The following is a 17128-nucleotide window of genomic DNA, read 5'->3' as shown; positions in this document are numbered from 1 at the left end:
GCTTGAATGTTGTGTCCATACTTGCCCAGCTGTTCAGGGTTCGACCTCTGCTGCAGTATAAAGCTGCACCTTGCGCAGCACCTGGTTGCTATATATTTTTCTAAAAAAAATATTATTAGGCCTATTATTTCATATTTTTTTTTAATTTTACCAGAAAGATTTCTTTCTATTCACAAAACAACTGTTTTTGCATGAATAATTTATGCAAAACTGGGTAATTTTTCACAACTTATACCTTAGAAAAAGGCCTGGTGACCCATGATTTTTATTATACTTAAAAAGCATTGTAAAAATTATATTTTGACAAAGTGCATGAAAATTCTGTTAGAGGAAATATTTAGAATGTCAAGGTTGCAAAACCTGGAAGATAATACTTTTAAAACCATCTTTGATACAATAACTTTTACCAACTGTGCACCTCAGGGTATTGATAAATACATGTACTGCAAATTTTATCATTGAGATTTTTTGCATGTTGTATGTTAGAATATACAACAGTTTTTGTTTTGACTATTTTTATGTGTTGTGAGACCTAAATCAACTACTGCAATATTACATTATTTTGTTGTTGCTTAATTTAGTGTATCATAAGAAATCAATGGTCCAATATATTTAATTTTCATACGCACATTCCATTGTACTAAATGACATCAAGATTTGTTTTGATGTTTGTGATTTTGGGTTGTTGTCTGACAGTGACTGCTGTTTTGCAGCACCACAATTCTTTTATTTTCTCAATGTATTGTCATTTGTTTAAAGGCCTAATGATCTGTTTAATAATGCTTTCTCCTATAATACTATTGTTAGGGTTGTATGTATATTTAATCACTTGCAATGAGTATATATTGTTCAGACTTATCCTGTAATTTTACATTCCAGTGTTTAGATTTACTATTTTTTTTTATACACCACCAAGTTATTTATAAAACTAAAATATATGGCATAAAGGATTCATAAGAATTAAAAGATTCCAGATGGTTTTTGGAAAGATTGGAAATTGTTCTAAATCTTTCTTTAGGCACTGGCCTCCCTAACAACATGACAGGTTAGCTACTATTACTAAATGTATTTACACTGAAATATAGTTCCCTATAGTTCTCATGTATGTGCACATAATATACTGTTCATTCAAGAATGTATGTCATTAAGGTGTTTTGATGGAAAGGCTTTTTTTAAAACATTTTGATTAGGTCATTGAGTATTGATACAATAGTAGATGATTGACAACTGTCATTATCATCAACCATTCAGGAACAAGGTGAACCTTTAATTAAAATACCCCACCTCCTAAACTGTCAATCAAATTGACCACATTACTTATCAACCTCAGTCTTACATAATTATTTATACCATTTAATATACATCCCAATACACAAATATCAATGAATATTTGACCTAATAAATGAATACACAAATGTATTCATTTGATGTTTGATATATAAGGATGATAGATTTATTTACTGCCTATTACTTTTGATCTACATTACATAAAGTGATTCTGTAAATTATATCTGAAAGATAAATGAATAATTGAGGATTAATAAGATCTTTAAAATAAAATGAAATATAAATATGAATATATAAAAGGTATCCAAGTAAATTATTTACTTGATAAATTTCCAATAATCATCTGCAATTAATCAACAGTTTTAAAATTTTAAAACTTTAAATTATAACAAACCATTTTTTATTAGGTTTATTCCCCATCAATCGTTATGTCTATTTTAGTCATTTGAATTTTTAGAAGAAGTGAAAATATATTTTGGCAATCAAGAAAAAATCCACATTTCAATAAAATAAGTTTTTTAATATGTTTAAGTTGAAAAAGTACATTTTCAATGCCCTGTGCTAAAAAATGCTTTATAAATTGATCAAAAGTCACTCTACAACTTTTAATCTTCAATGTTATATAACCTATGTTTCAACTTATAAAATGCCCCAAAACAATATTTTTAGATTATTTTTGTTGAAACTTTAAAGTTCTTAGCTGTTGGTCTAGATCTTATGTCTTACAAGGGTAGTTGGTAACATTTACTAGAAGAATTGTCAGCAATAGTTCTCCATTAATGTTCTTTTGTCCCCACCATACCTTAATATGAAATTATTCAAACTATTCTTCCAATCTTTCCATGAGTGATTTCCATCATATTAATTTTAATTGACCTCAGGTTTGAGGTCTGTTGATCTTTGATAGAATTGTATTTTGTTCAAATACCAAATACTGCATATTGGGTTATTTTTGCATCAGGTTTAGTTTGCTGATTAAAAGGCCATTGAAGGAGATGATAGATCTCCCCTATGTTTAATGTTCATATTTTACTGCCTTGTACAAATCATTGACACTTTCCGGGTTAAATAGCTACAGTGAAAATTAAATGCACACAAACTTTCACATATATAGTATTGCTGTAGGCAGGCAAGTAATTTTAATATAAAATTGAGAATGTCAACAATATAACATTTATTTATATTGACTGGCAGTTTGTATCATGAATCATACAGTGTTTAAGCTTAATTCTCCTTATTTTTATGTTAACTGTTTCTCTTAGATAGCAACCTGGTATGTAACTTGTTACTACAAAAATAGAAAAGTATAAATTTACAGGTAAACAAGTTTACGAGAAAACTGTGGATTCATTTTTTTTCATGGACAAAAATTTTTGATGGATTGAGGAAAAATTACATAATTTCTTTGATATTTGATTCTTTGGTTTTGTCAAAGTCTTCATACAAGTCTAAAGTAAATGTGTACTTTGATGGACACTTTAATTTTTGTTTATTTATACCCAAGAAATCCCTGATCAATAAAATCCACAGTATTTAAGGAGTAGGTTCAGTTTTTTTCGTAGATCAATCTTCTGTCAAATTCCCGAAAAAAGTGACCCCTTTTTGGCCCCAAAATATAACAGTTTTACAAAATAGTGAAAATGTAATCTTTTAGCTATTTACTGGAAAGTAGAATACTTCTACTACATGAATATGGGCTGTTTTTGACAATACAATGCACATATATCGGGTACTAGCATCATTAAGTCATGCTAAATTACTGAAATGTTCACAATTTTAGCATTTTAGTTAAATTTTTTAATTTTAGTTTCCGTCTTAAATGAAAGTGGCTGCATTCGTGTTCATTCATAATATTGAAATGTAAGTTGTATTTGATGATAATACGTAACATATTTAAAGGTTGAGGATGAACACGGATGTGGCCACTTTCATTTTTGACAAAAACCATCTGAAAAGTGATGTTTTTTGGCATATTTGATAGATTTTTCATATGTAAGCTTGAATCGGGGCGTTTTTAATGACTAAATCAATTAAAATCTTTCACAGAAACTAACTGAATCAATTGAAATAGACACTTAAGTGTTTAGAAAGCGTCCAAAATCTTTCGTTAGAATTGAACCTGAAATTTGAGGCCAGAATCGGCCCTTACTCCTTGATTCATGTAGATTTTCTTAATTGATATACATTTTTTTTGTAAAGCAAATAAACAATAGTCTGATAATTCAAAAATTCATTGCACAACATAGAATTTTTTGGGTTTTGGCAATTTTTTTATGAAACTGTTATTTCAATATTATAGTCAACATATTATTTTTGTATCTTTAATTGATCTGAATGGCAAGATCTACTCAAAATATTGCATTATAGTTTTGATATGGCATAATTGTTGTTTACATAATGTTGTTTTTTACATGTGATCATAAAGATTTTAATGGTTATGAAATGTCAAAATTATTTTAGATCTGTATAAATTTATCATGTTTGATGTTGATTATACATGTTTATAGTGGTAAATGCCAATTTCATGTGATATAATTTTTAAATGGTATAAGGATTTTATTTATATTAAAAGATTTTGTGTAATGTTTTGTCATTCTGATTAGTGTATATGGCATGGAATCAAAGGCAGAACTATTTTATCATATGCTAAAGTTCTTTTATCATGTGCCCAGATGGAACCTCCATCTACTAGTATTTGCATAAAAACTGACAATCCTAGTCAATTAAGATCGGAGACAAGCTCTACTTCCACATGGATGATTCAAACCCACAACCTTAGTGTTGACAGACTAATGCGACAGAAGTTAAACTACATAGACCACTCAGCCATCCAAAGTCACCAAAATAATTTGAACTTTCATTTTTTATCCACAAATCCTTTATATATAACTGATAGGGGTCACATTTGCTTTTTGTGCTTGTTTATATCTTGTTATACCATAACACATAACAAATTGTATTTTCAATAAATACAATCATCATGAAATTAATTGCAAAAAAATTGTGACTCCGGAGAGTATAATATCAGGTTAGCATTGTCTTGGAATATTTTTTTCTTGTAGTTGGCATACCATTCATTACAATAAAGAGCGATGTGCGATATACATATTTCTCTAATTTTTGTGCTATTTTCACATTTCCTGACCGGTGTGAGAAAAATATTTCTCCTCACTAGTGAAAAATCTGTTCTCGGCAAATGATTAGTCGAAATTTGATTATGACGTCAAAATGTTTTGTTTTCTTCTCAATTTTCCTATTGTGACGTCATGAAAAAAGGCGACCTTGCCTGATGACGTCGCATATAAAGAGCACAATTTTCTGAAAATCTTTGAAAAAGAACGATAAAAAGCATTAGAGAAACAGATTCCGACACTATAACTCGTGTATTACGATATTTCTCCACTCTCGACAGTTAAATTTTATTATTTAAAGGGCTCGGCAAGCCTCGCGCTTTAAATAATAAAATTTAACTGTCTCGAGTGGAGAAATATCGTAATACACTTGTTGCAGTGTAAGAATCTATATATACATGTTTGTAGATGTGACAGCAACACAATTCAAGAGTGTAACAACAACAAAATAACAAGCATCCAGAGGTTATACATACTGTCTTCAGATAAGTGTCAACCTAATATTTCTATTTCCCGGTCTATAAAGGATGTGATATACTCGCAGTTATTGAATGCTAGCTGAAATATGGAACATCATGGTGCATTTATCAAATCTTGCAATCCTTCACTCTAATATGAGTTGCTGAACCTCAGAGAATACTTCTTGCTCTTGTCATATATAGAGCAGGACACGATAATGAGCAAATATATCCTGATTAATTTTATACAGGATTTAAAAGCTTGCAGGGAAAGTAAAACTTATTTTTTTATCTAGTCTTGTGTCAAATAAATTAGCAATTGATATTCTTCTTCAAGAAAAAAACACACAATTATTGAACTCGCATATCTAAGTGAACAACAGTATAAAACTTTAACCTTTGTAAATAAGACATTAGAAAAGATTTAAAAGGTCTCAATTTGTTCACTAAATGAAGAATATTGGTCTCAACCTGTACAAGAATTTTTTTGCGATCCTTTGAGTATAGGGTAAAAATGTTGTTCCAACGGCTTACATTGTAATATAGAATAAGAACTGAAAAAAGCGGTACCTATGACACTCCCTAACATAACACAATTGGTTTCCCAATACTGCCATTAGAACTTATGACAAAGAACTTTTAGTTTCCTATAAATGTATCACAAGATATGAGAAACTGTGGTTTTATACTGTATGCAATAGATCAACTATATTTGGTGTACAAAATTATTTTTCGATATACATGTCAGTCTGGCATGTTTTATTTGACCTTGACCTCATTTTGATTGTTACTTTAAGTTTTTGTCTGTTTTTTGTCTGTTTTTTTTTATATTATATTACAAACAAACGGTCATCTACATTTGGTGTATGGAATGATTGTAAGGTGTATATGTCTGCCTAGAAATTATGATTTGACCATGACATCATTTTCATGGTCCAATGGCAAATCTTCAAGTTTCCTTTGATGTGCAATAGGTCCATTATATTTCTCGGTCTGATTATTGTTGTTTGGTTTGCTGTCTCACTGACATATATAATCAACAATCACAATCTTTTATAAATATGCAACAAACACATGATAACATATTTTATTTCAACCTAAATAATCAATTAAAGAAAAGCACATTAAAAATATTTTAAAAAATCTAGAAAAAACTTATGACAATCAACTTTCACAATATTGAGATGAGAAGAAACTGAGGAATAAAGAGATTCAACTAGAAATTGAATTACCAATACATGTAATAAGTCACTGTTCCATACAGCAAAAATGACAAATCTTTAAAATGTTTTTCTTTTGAAATACCAAAACTCATGGGACCAATAAAATGAAATAAAATTGAAGAGTACAAAGCAAATTCTTACACACTTATAGTTTTAAAAATAACATTTTCATTTAATTACTAAAATGGTTGAAATGAAAATGACTGCCATTTATTGCCCTCCCCAAAAATAAAAACAGAAAAACATAAACAAAGATATTCAAATAAAACACACAATATGGTTACTGGTCATTTCTGTGTAGAGGACACTCTGGTAAGGTTAAAATATACAAAATTAACAACTTCATAACAGAACAAGTTGTTTAAAACATTTTATAGACAGGAATCAATAAATAATGATTTTCTGAAGATGCATGTGGCACATATGAAAAAATTTAAATTCTATAAAAAATATATTGAGGAACAGTGCGATAAGATGTACATTAAGTGTCTACAAGCCAAACTTGAAAACATTTTTTACAGATATCTTGACTTCAGTTGTAGCATTTTGAGATCTGCTTATTTTTATAAGGCTGCAAAAATTAATTTTTTTTGGGTCGTATATTGGTATCACTTCGTCGTCAGCGTTGTCCGAAGACGGATGGATTCCTGATAATAACTTTAGTTTCAGTGAATAGAAATCAATAAAATTTTAACACAATGTTTATAACCACAAAAAGAAGGTTAGGATTGTTTTTGGGGGTTATAGTTCCAATGGTTTAGAAATAAGGGCCCAAAACAAGCATTTATCTAGTTTCAGGACAATAAGTTGTGTATAAGTATTTTAATTGTTCAGAAAGGTTTAATACCATAAGTAGAAATTTGAGATTCGTTTTAAGGGTTATGAGGCAAACAGTCTGGGAATTAAGGGCCAAAAACAAGCATTTTTCTAGTTTCAGGACAATAACTTGTGTGTAACTATATGGATCTCTCAGACATAATTTGTACCACAAGGTTCCATATAATAAATAGAAGGCTAAGATTGAGTTTGGGGTTAATTTCCCAGAACATGAAGGAATAATGGGCAAAAAAAGGGCCAAAAAGAAGCATTCTTATACGACCGCAAAAATTGAAAATTTTTTGGTCGTGTATTGGTATTAGGTTGGCGTCGTCGTCGTCCAAAGACATTTGGTTTTTACACTATAACTTTAGTAAAAGTAAATAGAAATCTATGAAATTTAAACACAAGGTTTATGACCCCAAAAGGAAGGTTGGGTTTATTTTAGGAGTTTTGGTCCCAACAGTTTAGGAACTAGGGGCCAAAAGGGTCCAAAATTAAACTTTGTTTGATTTCATCAAAAAATGAATTATTGGGGTTCTTTAATATACCAAATCTAACCGTGTATTTTTGGTCCTGTTTTCAAATTGGTCTACATTAAAGTCCAAAGGGTCCAAAATTAAACTTAGTTTGATTTTAACAAAAACTGAATTCTTTGGGTTCTTTGATATGCTGAATCTAAACATGTACTTAGATTTTTGATTTTTGGCCCAGTTTTCAAATTGGTCCAAAATTAAACTTTGTTTGATTTCAACAAAAATTGAATATATGGGGTTCTTTAATATGCTGAATTTAACCATGTATTTAGATTTTTAATATTTGGACCCAGTTTTCAAATTGGTCCACATTGAGGTCTAAAGGGTCTAAAATTGAACATTATTTGATTTCATCAAAAAATGAATTCTTGGGGTTCTATGATATGCTGAATCTAACCATGTATTTAGATTTTGGATATTGGACCATAATAGGTAAATGTCCAATTTAAAATTTTTAAGTTTTTAAGTTTAGGTTCTTAGACCACATTCATTCTGTGTCAGAAACCTATGTTGTGTCAACTATTAAATCACAATCCAAATTCACAGCTGTATCAAGCTTAAATGTTGTGTCCATACTTGCCCCAACTGTTCAGGGTTTGACCTCTGCGGTCGTATAAACCTGCGCCCTGCAGAGCAGCTGGTTCTAGTTTCAAACAATAACTTGTTTGATACATGGATCTCTCTGAAATTATACTACAAGGTTTCTTACTACAAAGGAAAGGATGGAATTGAGTTTTGGGGTTCTTGCTGAAAGGGAGGTTTCAATAAATTGGGGGCCAAAAAAGGGGCCCAAATAAGCATTTTGGTAGTTTCCAGTCAATATTAACTTGTGTTAAAGTGTATAAATATCTCTGAAATTATACCACAAGTTTTCATACTAGAAAGGGATGGTTATGGGGGTTATGGCTCAAATCACATAGCAAATAGGGGTAAAGAAGGGGGAAAACAAGGGTTTTTCTGGTTAAAGGACAACTTAGACAATTTAAAAGCAGTGTAAGGGAGGTAACCCAATTCAATTTAAAGAATACTGTTCTTTTGTAGACGAAACGCGCGTCTGGCGTATATACTAAATTTAGTCCTGGTATCTATGATGAGTTTTTTTACAACCACTGGGTCGATGCCACTTTTTGTGCTGACATGAATTGTCATTGATATGGTTATATTTATAAATTTACTGTTTACAAATTTTGGATTTTTTTGAAATACTAAGGCTTTTCTACCTCAGGCATAGATTTCCTTAGCTGTATTTGGCAAAACTTTTCGGAATTTTGGTCCTCTTAGTCTAGCTCTTCAACTTCTTACTTTATTTGGCCTTTTTAACTTTTTTAGATTCGAGCGTCACTGATGAGTCTTTTGTAGACGAAACGCGCGTCTGGCGTATATACTAAATTTAGTCCTGGAATTTATGATGAGTTTATTTATATATATATATGTTTGATGACCTCCCTTACACTGCTTGACAATTATGTATTAAGAAATGATGATTGTCTTGAGATGATTAGCTGTAATTTTATTTTAAGAAGTTACTGTTAATACTTAATATTAATTTTTACCATGACTGTATGTCATTTTATATTTTAATATTTTATGATGTATTTAAATGAGTAGATATTGTTGCAAACTGGATTAGAAATTTGAATTGGGATTATTTTTGGAATAAGGAAACGGGGAGGTGAACAAAAATTCAGAGGGTGGGGGTGGTAAAGTTTATCTCATTTCAGATTTCAAAGAATTTTTCTTTTAATATTTTTTTTTGCTGGGATTAATATTCAACAGCATAGTGTATTGCAAAAAAAAATGTTTAAGTTCATTAAACAACATTCATTTTGTGTCAGAAACCTTTGCTGTGTCAACTATTTAATCACAACCCAAATTCAGAGCTGTATAAAGCTTGAATGTTGTGTCCATACTTCACAGATTTTGAGAATTATGAGAATTATAAATCTCTGTTTTATGACATTGTTTGCAGCAGAGTAATATTTTCTGAGCTAGCACTAAACTCTCAATTTGCCATGACTTTCCATGTAGTTCAGATGGAAGAAAAAACAACTGCTATATCTTTCTTTCTTCCTTATCTCTAGCTCCAGCCTGAAGGAAAATATCAACAAACCAGGTGCTCCGCAGGGTGCAGCTTTAAACTACCGCAGAGGTTGAACCCTGAACATTTGGGGCTGTGTGAAAATTTCCAAAGCAGGAAATGTTTAAGTTTTGATTCAAATTTCACATATAAACTTGTGTGTGATAGATAGTTAATTTAATAAAATCTATCTTACATGTAATGAAAAAAATAAAACACTTTATCAAAATTTTATATAAGATAACCTTGTTACCTTATATTATATGGCAGTTTAAAGTTTGACAACAAGTTTGATAAATACATTTATAAGAAGAAACCCTGACTAATCAACAGGTGACAAAAAAAGTTTGAAATAAATATTGACAGAAATTGAAAATTTATATATTATTACCAAAAAAATATAAATTGCAAAATCAATGGTAGCAAATTACAATAGAAATACCCACTGGCCCAAAATGTAATTAGATGCTCCACAGGAACAAATTGAATTAATATACAAAATATATTACAAAATGTCTATCTATAAATTAATAAATAAATAAGAGCTACATAAACAATTGTTTTCAAAAATTCTACATAGTTATCTGACAGTTTAAGATTTACAATGGAAACCATAAATATGTTAACAAATTTTCTTACATGAACAAGTCGTCATTGACCAATTTACTTTTCCTGGTGTTGTGTTTGAATATCTGTAAAAATATCTCCACCACAAAGAGGTGAGGCAAACTACATAGTGATTTAAAAGTTTTGTGATTTGTTGAAAATTAAATTGCTTTATTTTAATAAACAGATGATTTAGTCGACCATAACTTAAGGTTTAATCAACTTCAACAGATTTTTTTTGTTAATTACTTTGTTTTTTGTTGTAAAATAAACATTTACTCTATCTATCTAGACCTATTCTGTGCCTATACAACGTGTCAACTTCTAGCTTCACAAAATTGTGAATAAATAAAACACTAAACAGAAAGTACAATGTATCTAATTTAATATTTGCTAAAAATACTAAATTCTCGAAATAACCAAAAAAAACCATGAAGATATGACATAAGACAGTTATTGAAAAGGTGTTTTTAACAATTCAAACAGGTAATCTAGATTCGAAAAATGATTAAAAAATCAAAATGAATACGAAACTGATAGAGAAATATGTCAGACAGAAAGTAAATCAATCTATTTTAAGAGTTGTAGCAATAAGCATTTTTTGCTTCTTCTCTTGTTATACATTTGTATATATTTATTTCATAATATTGATCCAAACATTCTTCATATTCAATGCATTTGTATAGATGATCTAATTTTTAGCTTAAATCCTGAAATTTTTATGAAATAAGATATAAACTATGATTTCTCTGGCTAATAAAAACTTCTTCCTGAAAACTGATAAATCTTTCTCCCAAAGTTATGACATTTAACTGAAAATCCCAAATTTTAATGAAATAAATAGGTACATGGGTATATTTGTAGACAATCAAATCCTCCAAATGGTTATTCCTACAAAAAAAAACTTATAAAGGGGATTGATATAATCATTTTTTTGTTAAATATGGTACACATCAACTCTGTAAGAAGACCAAAAGACATTTATAATTTTTAAACTGACCTACAATGTATAACTACAAGAACATTAATTGTGTCATTGCTTGGATAGCAGAATCAAAGAGCACATGGTCCAGTCCATGAGTCATGGACTCATGAAAATCTGTCTGGACTCACCATTTTTAAAACTGGTGGGTCCAAAGATTGAAATATTTTGAATAAATAATTTTATAGCAAAAGATTCAAGGTGATCTGAATTTAATATCAGTTCATTACTTTTGCAATTAATATTAGGTCATGTAGTCTAAAATAATAAATTACATTGCAATAAAATATCTTCTTCCTACTATTGGACTCACTATGGCCAAAAATGATGAGTCCCTGGAATTGCCTTTAAAAAGCCTTAACAGATTTCACACTTTCTTGTACTTTTTTCTCTATCTTTATAGGGCTAACAAGTATTTTTTTCCCCACAGAAATGTTCACACTTTCAATTTTCAAGGTGCTAAATGGACTAACCCACACATTCAAATAGTGAATTCATTAACCCAATGCAAAGTAAAGGGAAATAACTCACTAATCTTTCTCAAAAATAGTGTTTCCTATACAAATAGGAAAGTGCATTTATGAAGCCCTGCTTAAAGTGGATACAAATAATTTATCTGATTAACACATTGCCTAAGTGATCTTAGTCCAATACTGTAAATATAAATTTATCTAGGTATATATCAAGTTTAAAAAATATAAAATACAGCTGATCATGAAACTTTAACAAAGACTCTAAGATTAACAATAAAACAATGTGACTAGAATGTATTTGCCTCATTCAATAAGTTCTCAATATCTGACTCTGCTTGTGATAGTATATATTATATATTGGTTCACACAAAACATCTAGGTAATCCAAGGACAGCACAAGATCTTCCATAAATTCTTGAAGTGAAACTTTCAACAATGTCAATTTCATCTTTCAATGGATCGTACAGCTGTATCAATGTAGACAGATAATGTTCTCCATTGATACCACCAACAACATAAATCTTGTGGTCAATGACACACACACCAGCTTCTCGAATGTTCAGACTTCTTTGGCACAGTGTCCATTGATTGACAACTGGACAGTACCTCTCAATAGCAATCACAGGTACAGGGAAGCCATAATTGTCTTCAACATTGCCACCTATTACATATAAATTGTTTTGTACTTCTGCCATTGAATGGTTCATTCTCATCTGTAACATGGGTGATCTTTCTTCCCAATTATCTAACTGTGGGTCATAGCATAGAAATTTTTTGGTGCTTCCTGTCAATGTCTGCCCTCCTGATACATATATTTTTCCAAGGCAAACTGCACCAGAATGCCCATATAAATGCCTGTCAAGTGGACATTTAAATTCCCATTCATTCCTTGCAATATCAAAGCATTCCATTGTATACATGACCTTATTTTCATCTTGACCAGCTATTGCATAGAGTTTATGATCAACTGCAACCAATACAAAATCTTTCCGTGGTTCATTCATTGCTGCCAAATCATACCACCTATCAAAGCGAGCATCATATCGAAAACATCTAGCTGTAGCAATTTCATTTTGACTACTATCATATTTTCCACCACAGGTATACATGAAATTATCAACAACAACAACTGCAGGATTATACAAGGGTACTATAGTATCTCTCAAATAATCACGCCTCTTGGTTTTTAATGTATAATGTTCAAGATTTTGAGCATGGCACATGACAATAGATTTTATATCTGAACGGACTTGTGTTCTTTGTGTTTGCAGCATTGATTGTTTGCCAACAACAATATGATAGTCTTTAGCCTCTGTCAGTAATAGTGAACATTCTCGATTCTGTTGCATGACTGGGACCAGACTAACCTTTTCTACCAATTCCTCTCCTGACAATAATGGCAGTCTTATATTTCTCATCAATAAAGCTACACAACCTTCTCTTTCTAACGGGCTGTGTGCTATCCACTTTAATAGCATTTGAAATAGGCAATATTCTGACATAATATTGAGGCTGTTTTCCTGCAATAATGATGAAAGCTGTGTTGTGGACAGTGTATAATATTGTTCAGTGTCAGCTACAGTTTCAAAATTTCCTAAAATAAACTTCTTTGCAATTGAATGCAGTATTGAAAGACTGTAAAGTTCAGCAAGATTCAAAATGTCCACACAATTTCCAACAGTAATAGAAGACTCTAAATATTTGCTGCAAAGAGTTACAGCATCATTTATCTGTAAGTGTGTTGCTGCTGCTAGAACTTCTTCAACATTGTCAGAATTTAATTCCAATATACCAGTGTATGCAAAATCTACTATAATCGCTAAACCACATCCTGAAATTCCTTTCAAATCCACACTGTCTTCTCTGCTTTCTCTCATATTACCTATAATAATGAAAAATAACTAGCTAATTACAAATAATTTACTTAGTTTTACAAAAATCTCAAGGCAGTAATTAGATATTTCTAAAGTATGAAGACTGTGTGCTTAAGATACAGTGCTAAATAAGCATTACTGCTGCCATGTTCATGTTCCAGTCCCAAGTCAAAACTAACTACATGTACTGTACATGTACATGATGTAACCTTGTCAGTGGTAGTATGTTGTTATACCATATTTATTTTGTCATTTGGGGAACTTAATGTTGATATTAGATCTTTGATTGTAATAATCATTCAAAAACTTCAAAATGTACATGTATTTCCAATGTTTTAGACTATGAAAAATTAAAATTGACACCAGATTAGCATGTCACATGGTCTACATCTATTTTTGGCAGAGTGACAAATAAGAGACTACTTCTCACATAACATTTAGCCATTGTTCAATATAAACAAGTGAAATAAATATGAATGTATTATATTATGGTACAGGGCATTGCTAGAATAACTTTTATCATGTTTATTGGATCACAAGAAGAAAGTTTTTGAAGGAAAATTGATTATAATGATAACGCGATGTGAGGATATTATTAGACTTTAAATGTCAAAATCAACAAAGTGAAGTTTCACCTCAGATGCAATCCAATAGTGTGGAAGTATATTTTGTACAATGCTTATCTTACTCATGATCAAATTTCCCAATAAGATATATATAGCCAATCGTTGGATGTCATGATTGAAATTTAAATCAGTCTTGAAAGGCTATTTAATGTCAGAGTGATGATAAAATTATTTTCAAAAAAACTTTCTGAAATATTTTTCCAATCATTAGAGAAAATGATATTACATGTATTACCTGTCAGCATAACTTGAAAGTAATCACTGCAGGCAGCCATGACAGCTTTATGAACATTAATTCTTGTTCCATCAGCATACAGGGCATAATCACATAATATACCACCTTTCCTGAGGTCTTGTAAGCCTTTCATAACTTTGGAGCAATAGTTTTTTGCTACCAATGACATACTGATGTTGTCTATGTCTTCACACAAAGGTTGTCCAATCACACCATCTGATGTTGATTGCCTCGCTTGTTTCCTTGGTGAAAGAGGCATGACGACTCTATTCTTATGGTTCAGCTGATGTCAATATCATAGAAAATCTGAAAAAATACAAACAATGTAATTACCAGAAGGTGCCAAAATAAACCAAGTTGTAAAGGAAGTTTGAGAAGTACTCTAAAGGTAATAATTGAAGTGGGTATCAGGTTGTTCCATCTCCAAAATTATACGGCCCCAAGTTGATCCAGCCCAAAGTCGACATGTCCAATGTCGATCCGTCCCCGTAATAATATAGTAATGAATATTTTATAGTATTTACATGTAGAAAGTGTCAACAGGCTAAACTGCATACTTTTGAAATCTGACATATTTTTTTTATAAGCTTTCAAATAATTTCTACTCAGTCTTCATCCAAAGTGGGCTGTTTGTTTTGCTGTTTAGGATATAAAACAAACAAACATTAACTGTTTACCACTGGGTCACCTGATAAGATATTTTTTTATATTGGGGTCAGATCGACTTTACACAATGGACTAGATCGTCATATATTGACATCAAAGGATTGAAGTGAACTGTACACTGTTTCCTTCACTGTATGAATATTGTATATTAAACATATGCTCTATGCTCATTTTAAGATGGGTAGGCATTATTTGTCAAGATCTATAATTATACATTTGTACCTAGCCTATAATAATTTAGAATTGAGGTGCCAAAATGTTATAGAAAATCAACCGTTTCACAATATCAAAATTTTAAAGAACTCCAAAACAAATCTCATTTTGATACACAGGATTTTCCAAAACACAGCTTTGGTTAGTGCCAATCAGGTCAGGTGCAGCCCATGTTTTATTGGAATTAGAACATTGGCTTTGTTTGTTGACATCATATTAAAATGTGTTACAGAGTTAACCATATCAAAGGGAAACTCAAGTATTTGATCATTTAACCCCTTTCTGCAGAAACACACAAAAAAAAGAACACAGGCAAATATATTTATAAAGTTTTAATTTTCCAAAACAAAAAAATGCTATGAATATTATTTATCTAGGCCATGATTCATCATGAAGCTATGCCTTAAAAAATGTTTCAAGATGCATAGGTTTGCCTGCACTCAGTGTAAGTTTTGTTGTGTAATGGAAGCAATCTTAGAAAAACAAAAGGTCAGGATGAACCTGTTCTATAAACCTTTTTATATCTTGAACTGAAGAGGTTCTATAAACCTTTTTATATCTTGAACTCAGACTGTTCGCCGACGACAGCATCATTTACAAAAGCATCAAATCTTAAGAAGATTGTGATAGTCTTCAGGAAGATCTTGATGCTGCTGCAAAGTGGGAAGAAGACTGGCTGATGGCTTTCCATCCAGACAAATGTACAGTTCTCACAGCCTCAAATAACATGAATAAGAAAAATACAATTAAAAAAGACTACATTCTCCACAGTCATACACTAGAATCTGTCTCCGCAGCTAAATATCTTGGTATAACACTACAATCTGACCTAAAATGGAACCAGCACACAAACAACATCATTGGCAATGCAAATAAAAGTCTAGGATTTCTAAAAAGAAATCTAAAAACATCAATCACAAACATTAAGTCCCAGGCATACCTAGCACTAAATTGTCCGACCAAAACTAGAATATGCTTGTTCGGTTTGGAACCCTCATACTGCTGAACAATGCAATAAACTTGAGATGGTTCAACGTCGGGCAGCTAGGTATGCCTGCAATCGTTACCACAACACCAGTAGCGTTACAGACATGCTCAATACCTTAAATTGGCCTACCTTACAACAACGCAGACTTAAAACTAGACTTATAATGTTCTATAAAATTGTTCACCATATTGTCGCCATACCATCAGATTTACTCATACCAACAGACAATAGAACCAGACAATTCCATCCACAAACTTACAGACACATACTTACATTTAAAGACTGTTACAAATATTCCTTTTTTTACGTTTACTATTACACAATGGAATGTACTACCTCCAAAGGTAGTACTTTCTCCGACCTTAAATATTTTTAGAGAACAGTTGACACCTACTGTTCTCTACAATATAAAACAGTAAACCTAGTAGTTATGTAAATAGTTTTAACCACATGTCATGTTAGTATTTGTTTATTTTTGGCACTTTTCTTTTGTAAATATTTATTTATTATTATCCTACGCATGCGCAGCAGTTAGTTATCATCAAAAATCTGATGGATAACTGGATACCATAAGAAGAAGAAGAAGGTGTAGAAATATTTGGTGAGAGCATATGGTATCCTCTGTTTTTCTGTTTTAGTATTTGTGCAGATATCGAGTTCAAGACATTCAAAATGTATAGGGATTTCTTACATTACTTGTTGTGCACTTGGCTCTTAAATGCAACTGTCGTTAAAAGTCAATTATCAGCTGTCAAAATAAAAATACAAACATAAACAATTTTTTGATAATGCTAAATAATGACTTACAAATCCGTACTTATTATTTTTTTTTAGATCTTTTTCCATGCACTTAAAGCTATTGGATAATATTTTTTGTGGTTTAAAGTTTAAAATATTTACATATTGAATAAAAACAAAATTTGGTTAAATAAGTATG

General features: G+C 30.9%; 1 protein-coding gene across 1 annotated transcript; it reads right to left on the bottom strand.

The window, feature by feature from the left end:
* Window positions 1-5949: 5949 nt before the first annotated feature.
* LOC139523867 (kelch-like protein 26) lies at window positions 5950-16994 on the bottom strand. The gene is made up of 3 exons (XM_071318231.1): window positions 16883-16994; window positions 14325-14630; window positions 5950-13471 (listed from the first exon to the last, which is right to left on the bottom strand). Exons 2-3 carry the CDS (start codon window positions 14581-14583, stop codon window positions 11952-11954), a joined length of 1779 nt encoding a protein of 592 aa, XP_071174332.1. The 5' UTR covers window positions 14584-14630; window positions 16883-16994; the 3' UTR covers window positions 5950-11951.
* Between the last annotated feature and the right edge of the window lie 134 nt (window positions 16995-17128).

This window comes from Mytilus edulis, chromosome 5, assembly GCF_963676685.1.
Source record: "Mytilus edulis chromosome 5, xbMytEdul2.2, whole genome shotgun sequence".
Taxonomy (NCBI): domain Eukaryota; kingdom Metazoa; phylum Mollusca; class Bivalvia; order Mytilida; family Mytilidae; genus Mytilus; species Mytilus edulis.
Note: the sequence above shows the minus strand (reverse complement) of the source record. Positions and strands in the feature narration are given on the sequence as shown.